This window comes from Asterias rubens, chromosome 19 (assembly GCF_902459465.1).
Source record: "Asterias rubens chromosome 19, eAstRub1.3, whole genome shotgun sequence".
Taxonomy (NCBI): Eukaryota; Metazoa; Echinodermata; class Asteroidea; order Forcipulatida; family Asteriidae; genus Asterias; species Asterias rubens.
In genome coordinates this window covers 4,976,658-4,991,657 of record NC_047080.1, presented here as the reverse complement: position 1 = coordinate 4,991,657, position 15,000 = coordinate 4,976,658, and the positions used below count along the sequence as shown (strand labels likewise).

The following is a 15,000-nucleotide window of genomic DNA, read 5'->3' as shown; positions in this document are numbered from 1 at the left end:
ACATAACTGGTTACCATAGCAAGAATCTATTGAATTTATACAGCGGGTTACGGAGGAGGGGAAGTCTTGTTTTTCCACCTGTATTTACCCGGCTCCGAATCTTTATTGATTAAATTATATTTGTGAAGGGGTGTAATTGCGGAACCTTACCCCCATAGGTATTTTGTGAACGCACAGTCCTATATCATAATCAATCACAAGCATCCAGTCTCCGCAATTCAACACCTTTGTTTTTCCCAAGACAGATAAAAAGATGGGTATCCCATGCATAGAATGAAAGTCTTCTTGTTTTGTTTTTAAAGTCCATTTTGTTTACCCAGGGGTATAAATGGTTCCTGCGAGGGTAGAGGTTGATATTGTGAATGAAAAGCCTTTGGAGCACTGTAAAACGGTAGCCCAGGTTTTATACTCCCCATTGAGCCGAGTAAGAATAAAGGGATGCTATTGGCCCAATGACCAGGGGACTAATGTAAAGCGCATTGAGACGGTTATTGTGAAATGCGTTATACAAAAATGTGTTAGTATTATTACTATTATTATTAAGCAGTTAAGATTAAATCCTAGTTAAGAGATAAGTCTCCGCTCTTTTTGAAATCAGTTCCAGGTTGTTTAGTTTGAAAGTTTTGCTTTGTGGCAGTTAGGTTCACATAAAGCCCTTTTAACAAGAGAACCGTGAAACTAACGACCATCCTTCTAGGCATCAGTTGTCTGTCCCAAAGGTTGCACGAGATTTTAACCGAAGTGTTTGGGGGGGGGGGGGCTTTGGACAGGCTAGGATTTAAGAAGGGCTTCACTCAACATTTAAGCTTAGTCTGATCTCAACACTTCCCTATCATCTCAGGTGACACATCTACTTGCAATCTAGATGAGTGACAAGGATTGAAAAGACTCCAGGGTCATCTTGGGTCATGCAGACTTGAAAAGAGGTACATTTGTACGTTGTTGATTCTAAGGTGGGGTGTAGAGGGGGGTAGAGGGATAGTCAAAATATCTTTACAGAGAAACTGTTAAAGGCACTGGACACCTTTGGTAATTGGCGAAGACCAGTCTTCCCACTTGGTGTATTTAAACATATGCATAAAAAGTAACAAACCTGTGAAAATTTGAGCTCAATTGGTCGTCGAAGTTGCGAGAAAATAATGAAACAAAAAACACCTTTGTCATACAAGTCGTGTGCTTTCAGATGCTTAATTTCGAGATCTCAGCTGAGGTCAAATTCAAATTTTGTAGTGAGAAATTACTTCTTTCTCAAAAACTATGATACTTCAGAGGGAGCCGTTTCTCACAATGTATTATACTATCAACAGCTCTCCATTGCTCGTTACCAAGTAAGTTTTTATGCAAACAATTATTTTGAGTAATTACAGATAGTGTCCAGGAACTTTAAAATTGTTATGAGAATTTGGTAGCAGTTTGTTGTGATCTGGTTTTGTTACTGGTGATTTATCACTCAATGCATACATTGAAGGGTCAGGACTGTAGTGGTAATGATTGCTGTTATCAAAAAATAACCAAAGTTTGTTTATTTAATTTCAGGTGCTGAAGGACTTTTGTTAAATGATATTATTATTGCAGGGAAACATGTGCTCCTGAACTCTCTACTTCAACAATTTTTTTTTTTTTTTTAAAGCCATTGGACACTTTCGGTAAACAGTATTGTCCAAGGCCCACACTTCATGTATCACAACTTCTATATAAAATGACAAACCTGTGAAAATTTAGGCTCAATCGGTCATCCGAGTCGGGAGAAAATAACAGGAAAACCTACCCTTCTTTCCGCACGTTTCGCCTTGTCATGACATGTGTTTAAAACAAATCCGTAATTCTCGATATCGAGAACTAATATTTTCTCGAAAAGTACAGCATTTCATGAAATAATATTTCAAGAGAAGTCTCTCACCATTCCCTTCTGTAAACCCTGTAAGTTATTTGTAAATCTGTGAACTTTTTTTTTTTTTTTCTGTTCCAAAAGTGTCCAATGGCTTTAAAAATCACAGATGTTTCATTGCAATGTTCATGTTTAGTGTCTTTGAGCAATTTCTTATGATTTCTTGCAAGATCCTTGAAGAAGAGAAAAAAAACCTTCCTACAAATGATTCATAATCCTAGAGCCATTCAACTTCAAAAGAATGGGAGGAAAAGAACAAACCTGGGGTGGTCATGAATGGCAGACAGTTTGTCTCTTAGATATCTTAGAGGGCCTAATCTTAAGTAACTTTTTTCCCCCTCCTTCTCTCTTCTCAATTTTTCACACAAACACATTGTTACTCAAATATGAAAAAATCCCAGCATAAGCCCATGATAAGGTTTTCACCGGACGATTTGCCCATTTATGAAACTGAGAAGCCCCTAGAATAATTTTAAGAGTTGGTTTAAAATCCAAATATTACTTTCCCGTCCCTTTCTTAATAAAGGAAGTAAGAGAGTTTTTACTCCCTTCCTGCAATTCACACTCAATTACTGCTCACCCACCGTGCCACCAACAATACAATCTTCACAATCTTCCCATCGCAATTTAACAAGGTCTCTACAAAGGATTGGATAGAGGTATCGCAATTCCTGGACACCATCCAACAAGGGCGGGTTGTAGATAATTGAGAGGTATCTTTGTATATGTGCACTCTTGACAAGTGCCTTGATGTTCAGGGTGTAACTACATGCTCAAACCATTCAACCAGGCTAAAGTTTAGACAAGATAACACCGATGATTTGAGCACATAAAGCCTTGATGATATGGGAAAATATAAAGTTGTTTGCGGACAAAAGAAATGTCTGACAATTGGAATTATGGAACTGTGAACAAAGTCCAACATGACGACTGAATGGGACAATGTGAATAACACTCTAGACTATAGTGGTAATCGGTAAACCGGTGTTATTTTGATAGGAATTGAATGAGAAATAAATTATAAAAACAGGGGAGGAATGAATGTAGATCTCTTTAAAAATCCAACCAGAGGTAATTTTAGAAAAGGACTTTGAATAAACAGAGTTCAATTTTAGTGTGAAAGCTGACTGGTTATGAAGTTCATTTTAGAACCATTTTTCCTATGAAATGTTTTCCTCTGAAATGAAATCATATCCAAGAAAACTGAGAGCGTAAAGCAGGAAACTCTGCAAGCTGATTAATTTGTGCATGGTTTAACGGATTAGGCCCAAATTTGAACACTGTCTGCGACTATTAGGTCAGCTGTACCAATAACGCATGATATCTTTAAGTTTATATTTAAGACAACCTTGGCTTTATTGGCTCAAAATATATCAAGAACACAAAGTCATGCCGCTGAAGAAGGTCCGGTTTATAACGAAAGCTAAGGCCATCTACCCTACTCATTTTAAAGAACTCAAAGTCACGTATAATATGAGCTATTTTTTTAACATGTCCTTGATTCCAAAGGCTTCTTCAGACATTTCCGTCAGAGAGTTAGTCACGTAAATTATTCTGTGTTTAATTTTTTTGGCAATACTTGCCAACAATCAAACAACCTCTTGACAAGATCAGATGAATCCCATCACAAAGTTAATCTCTACATATTAATCTCCTTGGATCTTAAGCTTTGAGCCTGCCTAGATCCATCAGAATTCCGAGACAAATCTGACACCTGAAGAACATTGATTAAAAAGTGGCTGATGAATAACGTCAAAATAAACTTTGGTAAAACTGGTGTACAGTTTTAGTAATTTCTTTATACATTTTCAAGAAGAGCAAATTAGTTCTTATCCTTTAGTTCAATAAACACAACCTCCAACCAACCTATGAATAATTCATGAAGTTTGACCTTTATGTTTCTAAAAACAACACTGGAGTTTAGTGTAATTTAGTAGGAGTTAAGTGCAGTTCATATTTTCATTAAGTTCAAATTCAAGCCTTTGAGTGATGGGCAGGGTGGGGGTTTTAAATGACAATATTTCAGACAGAAATATTAAGGTTTTTGGCATCGACTTTAAGTAGACCACTGCATTTGTCACACAATGCTAACCATTATCCAAACAAGAATTGCCGTCCAATCTGTGCGAAAGTGTTTTCATAGAGTTATGGGTGTTCACTTCATGTCAATTTCCATTTCAATCTTCCCCTGTCTCCAACTCAAAACGGAAGGGTACAACATTTGGAAATGTTGGCCAAGCAAATCGAGAGATTGCAAGATTGCTAAATATGAATCATTATAAGATAACCAGAATTAGCAAACAGCAAAGAACAAATTTATTCAAAATTCACCATCATCAAAAGGCCTAAGAACTTTTTGACCAGAATATTTTTATACAAAAAACATTGAAATCAATTTAAAATCAACTATGGACACTGGATAAAAATTGATGATTTGGAGGTTGAGAACTTGAAATATTAAGTACAAAATCTTTCTGAAAAAGAAACACAATCTGACAAATACAGCCTATGGTTCAAGTCAAATAACTACAGTAACAAGTTAGCTTGTTGTTGCACTAGTGTGCCAGCTTTCTCACTTATCCATATTTCATATTAAATAGGGATGCTTTTCAACACTGAACTGAGATCACTTGGAGTTAATTTTGACTGATTCGCAGGTGTTTTAACCAGCCTTTAATCAGAAGACCACTGTTAAACTGCACTAGCAGTTTTGATTAAAAGTCAATTTGGAAAGGTTTGCGGTAACACCATGAAATGACTATCTCTAAATGAGTTAGGGTGGTTCTGAAAAGAACCGTTGGTTTCAACTTGACATTTCGATCAGTATGCTCTGATCGTCTTCTGGAGAACAGTTAGCACAAAATCAGCAATTTTTGCTTTTGCTTATCATCAACTCTAAATTCTACACTCTGTATGACCCGGAAAATCTATTTATTCAAATGGTATTTGATAATAAACAAATAAAAAATAAAAAACAATGGCTGTATCTATTGGCAACATTAACTGCGTCACTACTTCCTCATTTTAGTATGATTTTATCAACAATGTTTTGAATATCATCCAAGGTTTCGAAGAGCTACGTACGTACATTGAAGTGGATTTTGTTTGTTTAGAACTCGTTTTAAAAATGCTGGTATGACTTGCCATAGTTCGAAAGGAAACTCCACAGTAATTAAAATTATATGATTGGTTTGCACTGGTATTAAATTTGACCCGGAATAATTTGAGAATAAACAAGTAGATATCTACTTTCTATTGTCTATATCTACATTTACATATGGGATGAAAACAATCAAACAGTTCCGAAAACCAAATGTATATTTCGCCTTAATAGAAAATAAATTTAGACTTAAAATTTCACAAAATTCTCTACCAAACTGATATTCAATGGGAAAAGTTCAATTGACCAGTCGAAATAAACTTTCAAACTGATTCCGTTATAACAAAGCGAAAACAACTGAATTAAGATGGAGATACAATAAAACAAAATGTGTCCTGAAAGGATGACATCATTTTTCCCCACCCCTCTCCCAAACTTCCCCCCTCCCCAAACCACTGACTAACCAGACTGTCTGCTCCTTAATTAACCATCCAGTGTCCTGATAAAGAAAAACAAACAACACTCCAGCCACACTGGTGACAGAAAACTGACAAGACGTCCAGCAACAACCACCTTCCAAAGCCATCGCTATCCATGTCATATACAACCATCCACCATCAGGGCACGATTTTATAGAGCTGCTTAAGAAAACAGTGCTAACAAATTGTCTGCTAAGCAGAAATGAGCAGAATACCAGTCACAAACTGTACATGTGACATTGTATTTTAGCTGGTAACCTAATTCTTGTAACACAATTTTATTATAAATGCTTAGTTACTTTTTCTCTCTATGAAATTGGGCCAAGATCAAAGCAGAGACACAGAATCTGACACACAACCTCCCCCCACAGTTCACACACACCTGTTAGACTATTATAAACAAAGGAAGCATTAATTACAAATAATCAGGTACACCATACACTGTCTCAGACATCACAAGACTGGCGTCATTTCGGTCAAGGGTTCGACTTTCTTACACGGAAGTTTCAGAAGTTGTTATTAAACAAAATTAAAAATATGACAAACTCAATTATAAGACTTCTGCAGGGTGCATCATAAAACCCAAATTTAGAATTATTTTTGATCGGTAGATATGTTGTTTATCTGATGGCAGACTTAAGATTAGGAATAAGATCCAAGAATTTGACAAGAGGACAGTTTTATCTCTGAGTGTTTGGTCTGGTGTTTCTTTAAAGCCCTCTCCGTTAATCTTAAGAAGAGTGCCCAACAATTGTAGATTCTAACTTTTTAAGTTCTAAACAAGGTTGAGATTAAGGTTTGGCAATGTATAGAAATGCTCGAAGACTTTAATACCTTCCCTTTCCAGTTGAAATTTCACTGGGTTTCATTCCTTGAAATCCCCAAACAATTTGACAGGAGACAGTTGTGTCTTAAAGTGTTTGGTCTGGTGTCCTTAAAAGCCCTCTCCTCTGTTCATCTAAAGAAGAATGCTCAAGAATCGTCTAAGGTTGAGATTTAGGCTTTAAATGTCTACAAATGCTCTTAAATACTTTCCCTTTTCAACTGGAATGTCAAACTGGACTTCATTCCGCGAAATTCCAAAACCTCAGGGCAGTGGAGCTTTACTTAAGAACCTTCGGGAAATCACAACTATGCGGGAAAATACACAACATATCTCTGTTTCTGTTGAACTTGGAATAAACATGTCTCAACTTGGCTTCCACAAAAATATATTCTGGAAAATGCTGGTAGTCTCATGAATATTCTACCAGTGTTGGCGTACTAAAAATAGTATTAAAACATATTACCACAATCGTACTACCCTTTACAATTCATTAAGCACATAAAAGCAGGAATATTTAGATAAATAAAAATGTCAAAATATTCCTTTTAAAAACATACCTGAGCAAGAATAATCCAATCCCTCGTAAGTTGATTTAGCAAAACAAGACACCACCATCTTCAATGTTTTCATCTCTCGACTATTTCTTAATATTGAATCATAATCGCCAATATTGATCACTTTGATACAGTTCCCTTGTCACCTGTTCAAAGACTACCTGTGCATTCCCCACGGCCTAAAAACACGACAGTCGGTGTGTCAATGGAAATCTGATTAAGCAACAGGCGTTGTGATTGGGTAGCTTCCTCCTACAGCCTTCTGATCACACAGTCATTAGAGAAAGCTGACGTGACGTAGACGAGGTCTACAATGACCAATCAATCACTCAGGTTTTTGTAATATGTGAAGTATGGCGAAGTGGAAAGATGGTACAATGGCAATGTCACCGGTACACTCACCGGCTCACTGCTCCCCAACAGGACATCAGGGAAAGATTGCTGGAAAAGCGGAATAATAGTCTGACAAGTGATTACTGATGCGCGACTCTCTCTAACACCACACAGTGGCATGCTAGACAGACAACAATCAAAATATGCAATAAGAAAAGTATTGGACTGTTCCATTATAACACGGGTGACGTGATTTAATACTAAGGGGATGTTTTATGATTGAGAGCAACAAAAGCAGCACAAAACATTATTACTCCATGCCTATTTTATTCTTTAGAAAAGATCTGGTGATATTATAGTCCAAAAGACCTTCCAGAAAAAAAAGGTGTGATTTCTTTTACATTTTTTCTTTCCACTTCACCCGCCTTTAGGATGATTTCAGACCACAGGATTAGAGCAAGCAAATGTACACAGTGGTTTTTCCTCGATCAGTGAGCTGATACATAACAAAGTCAAACATTGACTCTAAATGTATGGTATGGATAGAGATAGGACCAACCTCCACTGAACCATCATGGCAGCACATATCTCTATGGACAGTATGCTATACCTCCAAGGAAGAATAGATTATGTCGATACAAATGATATCAAACTCATCATCTCTTGTGTAAACTACGGGAGCTGGCATTAAACAATCGGAATGTTTCAAACACGGCCACCGATATTACATCCATAGACAAAAGAATGCATTTAGACAAGGAAGAGAGAGACATTTTAAAAATCATTAAGTATTTCCTGAACGTTCATCCGGATTATTAAGGAGAACTTGAAGTCTTTAATGTAGTTGCAACATTTGTTCTTCAAGAATTTTTCCGGCAATGCAGTCCTTTCAATAACAAATAAATTATTGACCTGTTAAGTTTACTATGTAAAAAGTGAAAATTAAGTCCACAATTTTGAAAACTTGTACCAGAAAAGCAAAAAAAACCCAAACATTTCTGTTATACCTTTTTAATCCACATTGAACCAGTTCCAAACAGATTGACACTAACTTCAACATGGTACTTCCCTTTTAAATTCCTGTAAACAAGCCATTTAAAGAAAAATTTGCATAAAAAAACAAAGACGTCACATTTGCGCAATCCTTTAACAATGTCCGAGATGAGAAAATATTCTGTCATCATAGATTTCAGAGAAGTGGATAAAACAAATGATTGAACTGAACCGTGTGACGCATAACACTACATTAACAGTAGCACTCCCACGCAAAGATAATTCTCCACACACAAACCACTGTATGAAACAACATTCCAATTTCCAGACTTTCCCCCAAATCACGGGTTCCTTCCTGAACCCCCCTTTTAATAATATGGATCATTCCAGTGACCTACAAGCAGGGCAAGGTCAACTACTTCAACTCTTGTCACATGGTTACTAAGGGGGTTCTTTATACAAAGTTTTGACAACTTGTTGAGAACTTTGTAACAAGCGTCAATTGTTCCCATTAAAAACCAACGACTTGATAATGGTTTAAAGTAGTGATATGATTTAAAGGCACTGGACACTATTGGTAATTACTCAAAATAATTGTAAGCACTAAAACTTACTTGGTAACGTGTAATGGGGAGAGCTCGATAGTATAAAACATTGTGAGAAATGGCTCCCTCTGAAGTAACGTAGTTTTCGAGAAGGAAGTAATTTTCCACCAAAATATTTGAATTTGATTTTGAGACCTCAGAATTAGAATTTGAGGTCGAGGTAATTTCTCAATAAAATAATAAAAGACTTCTTGCTAGAAGTCTTTTATTCCTACCTGAAAGCACACAAATTCGTCCAACGAGGGTATTTTTTATCTCGCAACTTCGATGACCAATTTAGCTCAAATTTTCACAGGTTTGTTATTTTATGCTTATGTTGGGATACACCAAGTGAGAAGACTGGTCTTTGACAATTACAAAACGTGTTCCTTCCCTTTAAAACTTGGGGTTTAAATCCATGGTGTGTGTGTCAGGTGAAAAACAGTGAAAAACCTTCCCCCCTTTTAAAATGTAAACAGCGACTTCAATTCACCCATAACTTAATTTGATGGGAAACATTTTATAAAAGCAAATAGCCTTCAAGGTTTTTCCTCTTCAAAATTGTTTAGTGAAACATGAACTCATTTTTTGATCAGTGTAAGTAACCTCAAAGCTTGCGGTGCTGTTATGCTTATCACATACATGGTACAATCTTACACATCCACGGTGTACCGTTACGGCCCACTTGGGCAGAGTTTCAACAAAAACGGAAACCACCTCACAAAAGGAACTGCTCTTGGGCATTTTCACACAATTTCAACTGGAATGTGGCATAAATATAATAAATCAGGAACACCTAGTCAAACTGGGAACTGAACAGAGAGACACAAATTCATCAATGGAAAGCCGCAAATAATTCCCTCTGGCAAAGATTTGTAACAATTGTCAATGGAAAATGGAACTACTGATGGCGTACATATGTTGAACAGTTCAAAACAATGATTCATAAATAATAAACTCAGCACTATGACAGATATTTTGTGTCAATTTTTATAATATTCGTAGAAAGGGAAAAAAAAGTTACTTTGTGAAAATATTGGCAAAGCCGTAGTTGCGTTGACACAGAGGTTAGTCAACTCTTGCCAAAAGTTTACAAAAAACTTTTTTTTACTTACACTTCCTTTTTGTAGATTTGTTTGCCGTTCTGCAACCTCATCCTCACATCTGTATAATTGCTCATGTTTTGGGTAACCCTTAGTTGTACTTTTAAAGTGAAACACACTTTATGGTTACATGATGGGTACTTAAAATGCAGACAGAATCAAGGGGCTGTTTCACAACTTGTTAATGTTGACTTCCTCTTTCGTCAATTTTCTTGGCATGAGCTAAGCCTAAAAATTCAGGGGTTTGTCCCTGGGGCTAGTTAACGAGGGTGATGTGCTTTTATCATAAAACGCCCAACTTTTGAGAAGGAAAAACAACTTTTATAATTGCCACGTAAACAGAGTAATTTACAGTTTTTATATATGACTAATAATAATAAATTATCTTCAAGAATGTCACGCAACCGTGGGTAGATTGAGTCTCTTTTAATGATGTCTTATATTTAACCTTGCGCATTGAAAAGAAAAATCTCACTACCCGAAATTCTATTCTTGAATAGAATTTCTAGTAGTGAGATTTTGAAAGGAAGGTGTGAAATCGACTTATCTGTGACTTCAAAACGGATTATTTTCAAGGATATTATTGTATCAGAGGCAATAAAAGTGTCAAAATGAGTTTGATTTAAAACCTTCCTCACTATTAACGTACAAATATGTCAATGATTGATGCGTTGTGTGCAAGTTTACAAAAAAAAATAACAAAGAATATGTTTATCTTCACTGCGAGAAGGCATTATAAGGACCAAATCACTTCTTGATCATAATGACCAATCAAAACTTCTATAGTGGATAAAAGACAGTAACAGCCAATCAAAACTCAGGGCTATTTTAAAGCTTTTGGGACTTTTTAAATTCAGGCAGTTGACGATCTTTGGTATTCAAACTGGATACAATTTTAAAACATATCCCATGCTATAAGCAAAAAACTCAACACCAATTATTCTCCCATTTCTATAGGCTCGAACTATTTCAATCCATAAATAGTGTCATTGAAAATAGGACATATTTATTGCCCCAATTGGCAATTTTCTGTAACCTGAGCCAGAAGTGTGGGAGCATATTTCAAATTTGCCAGTTAAGTAAAAACCACAAGGAATCTATTGGTGTAAGGGGGTCTAAAACTAGACATAAGAGTGGCCCTATTAGGAAGCCAGACTGTAGTTTTGGCTTGAAAATGTCAATCAACAATAACGGCAAAATTCCAGGAATAAAAACCACAATCTCAACAACAGAGGAAAAATCACACAAAGAAACCAAAACCATTCATAATAAATCATCACGCTAAGCAGAGGAATTCTTTTTGATGGCCAAAGTTGGCTCCCCCAATCAGATCAGAAAATCAACACAAAAACGGACCCGAAACCAACAAAATAAAACCACTCCAAATCAAACAAACAAAGACCCAAAAAATTTAATAAAAGAACAGCTTTTAGCTAATCCCAGTAAGTAAGCCTTTATTTACTTGCTCTAGCATGAACAAGACAAAAGGTACACTTGAACAACTCCTGCCGAAAATTGTTTCACAATGTCCCCATGAGGTCAACTTCACTAGCACTAACCCCTCGGGGATAATTAGAAAAACCATTTCCCACCTACTTGTCCTTGGATATTTTAATCCCCTCCAAAACAAGAAACTTTCTTCAACAGAGGGCGTGTAAACATGGGGTTTATGTTAAAGTAGACCCTGAAAATAAACTCATGGTCAAGTTTTTGAATGCTGTATGGAGATTATCTGGTCTTTTGTGTGAGTAATAACTACCCAACTTTGGGGTGAACAATAAGTGGCGACAATGGTATGACAGGAGCAGGTGTTAAATGGTCTGATGACAATGACATCAATGGCAGTATTGATGAACAATAAGTGGAAACTTCTCAATGGACTAAACTCTGACTTCAAACAGGATACACCATTAGTTTGTTTGGCTTGCTAAACAAATAACAACAGATTCAACACACGTTTCTAAATACAAAAATGGTTGGATATGGCATTGCCAACAGCAAACATTGACACAGAACATGGGTGGAATAGGGAAATGAAAATTTTTATATTTTCGGCAACACACTTTAAAAAAGTTTTTGAGGCATTGCTTGGTGAGTAATCAATGATCATTTATTCAGTTGCGGTAACACCACTTTGCTGTGTAGATATATTTTTTGTTTAGAACAGTTTTCCTTTTTGGAACTAGGTCTTTCTTTTTCTCAGCTTATTTTGATTTGATTTTACCAAACCGTGTTGTCTCTCGCAGAGTCACTATAAAATTTATAAATGGAATCCAAAGGAAGTTCCAGATTCCTCATGAAATCCCTTATAACTTCAATTCCTAGGTGACATCTAAATTCCCTGAAAGCAGTTTTTTTAAATAAACCATCATCACCTGCAACCATCACTTCCTCCAAACAGGAACTCCTCTCAAACATTGGCTCTTGGCCAGAATCTACAGCAGCCAATACCTGAGCGGATCTTAAGATCTGAATTTGCTGCGTAACTTAACCTGGAGAAATGCCACAGTTCTTATACTAAACCTAAGCTGTTTAGGCCTACATGTTGTATAACATTGTCAAGTGGGAGTGGGAAGTTTTTAACCATTAAGCTTTGAAGGGTTATTAAGAGAGGATGCAATAATTAGTTTCAATAGTTAATCCATACACCCCTTGCATACAACTTCACATGCCTAAACAACATCAATGTGGACTTATCATTGGCTTAGAGTTGTGCGCCGAGCTGACACACATGCAGATTTCCATTGACAGCAGCCAATTCTTTGATGTCACGAGTGTAAACAGAACCCTCCGTAAGAAATGATTTTGTGGTACAAATCAGTAGGGCTTGTAGCTTAAAGATGTTTACTGGAACAGAATTATTTTCTCTTAGTACTTACTCACGTAAAAACACAGTTAAATGCTTGTTAAGCTGTGTCAGGTTTTTTTGTTTTTCAGTTTGAATCTGGCAATCTAATAAAAACGATTCGGGTCCAAATTTTTTTTTAGCTACAAGTGCTCTTGTGGATATTACCAACAAAGTTAGGCCTTGAAAAGGGTTGGAAATAAATTTACTCCTCCCAAAGTTAATGATTTAGTCTGTAGGCCTATTAGTCTCCCTTAAAGATTGTGCATGTCTAGACCACCTATGTTATTAAGCTACAAGGTTTGTACATTACCTCATTGGTATGGGGAGGTGTTAATTTAGGAACCTTGGTAATCAGACAGGGGCAACTTGGAGTCTAGTGAGGCAGGGGGTTCCCTAAGCTAGAACGAAACTCACCCCAGGGAAAGGGCGTGTTCTATTACCCTAATTTTCCCTTACCTGTGACAATGCATGTTTTCTAGACTTAAAAACATGCACTTTTATTAACAGCATGTGCCCAACTTTACAAACAGTAGGCAGAAAATCTGCATTAGGGACCAGAGCCCAATTTCATGAAAAAAATGTCTTTGCTAAGCAAGAAATAAATGGGCTACCATTCGCAGCAATAATATCTTGATGGTATTCTGGCTAGTATGCTATGTTTGCTAAGCAAGAGTTTTTGTGCTTATGAACTTTTTGTGTTTACAGGCCCAGGCATAACTCTAACTGCATATTTCTTTCATAAGAAACTTTTTGCTACGTAACGTATTAATGAAATTTTCAAGCTCCAACACAGAACAAAATTTAGTACCATATTTGTTGAGACCTTGAAAGAGAACGTAACCGTAAGTTAAGAATTCTGCGGTAAGCAACGTCGCGGAATTTGGCCCAAATGAAATTGACACACTCAACGCATTGCTGAACACAGAGACAATTGTGATGAAAATTTGTGTACAAAATGATTAATGTAAAAAAAAAAAAAAAAAGAGTTATGTTCGTCTTTTGTGAATCATTCGTGCAAATCTCCATTTTTGAAATCACAAAGATTTCTGGGCACCAGTCCAAACTGAAGTCTTTCGTCAAGTTTAGAAACCAATTTCTCTATGACATGATGGGCCAAACAGGATAGGGAGTGGTGGAATGTCAAGATTTGAAAAGACCAACAGCTACTATCATTCACAGAAATAACTTCATGATTTGACATTTATGAATTTGGAAACCAATATAACAATAGAAGGACTTCTTTATAATGCAATATGTCTGTCATAAATGACATTCCTGGCGCCAAATTATCAAATCTGGTGCAGCTAAGTTAAGAATGATTTGATGAGATGAATGAAGCAACCATAATAGTAATTCAACAACTTAAGAGGGATACAAGGTGAGGTGGCACGCATTGCTACCGGACAAGCCCGAAACACCACGGCAAACCCCTTCTCTTTACAATACATGTAAATGCACTGGGTTCTTTAACGTACATTACACAACACACAGGACCAACAGCTTTACACCCCATCCAAAGGATGCAGCAATACTGCTTAAAGTGTCTTGCTTAAGGACCCAAGTGACACAACTGAGACTCAGACCCACACTCTCCTTATCAGAATACTGGAGCTTGTAGTCCGGTGCACCCGACTCATTGCCCACTCAGCCACGACACGTAACATTTGAAAGAGCAAACAACAAAGAAATAAAAGAAGCAAAGAAACTTTCAAAATTCAGCGTGACAGTATTGACAGCTGGAGTCACAAAGTTTGCATCCAACTGTTTCTATCCAATTAACAAATCCTAAAGTGAGTTTGACAAATTGATCCCAAGAAGCTGAAGAATCTGCCTGGACTTTCTGAGCCAACTATTGTCTCATCCATCTGGGGTCTGGTTTGTCTTGAAGAGAGGGGTCATTTATGGGTAGGATAGGAATGGGGGGAGCAGAAACAACAGGTACACCTCACAACTGACCTCTCCAGTCTAGACGACCAATAGAAATAGAGGAAACTGTATCATTGACTTATCATTCTTTACCTTGTCAACAACCAAGTTGTCAACAAAAACCAGACTGGAATTTCACACTTGTTTGAAATGGAAGAAATGTTGATGAGTTGAGGGGTCAAATGGTGTCATACCCCTGTTCAGTATCCACATTATGACAGGTATAATCTAAAACTGCCCCTCCCCCTCCTAAAAAAAACTCAGAAAAACTTGTTCTTTTATCAGGGGAAATATCACAGTGTGTACTTTGACTGTTCCATTGGATTGGCTGAAGTTTCATCGGAAATTTCAAACAATGCACATATT

The 15,000-nt window shown here is 36.7% G+C and overlaps 1 protein-coding gene across 1 annotated transcript in view; it reads right to left on the bottom strand.

Moving 5' to 3' along the window:
- Positions 1 to 7,148, bottom strand: part of LOC117302919 (ras GTPase-activating protein nGAP-like) — a 63,848-nt gene extending 56,700 nt beyond the window's left edge. The window contains exon 1 of the mRNA XM_033786902.1: positions 6,851 to 7,148. Coding sequence (XP_033642793.1) covers positions 6,851 to 6,923 — 73 coding nt within the window. The 5' untranslated portion in view covers positions 6,924 to 7,148. The remainder of the gene's footprint in view (positions 1 to 6,850) is intronic.
- Between the last annotated feature and the right edge of the window lie 7,852 nt (positions 7,149 to 15,000).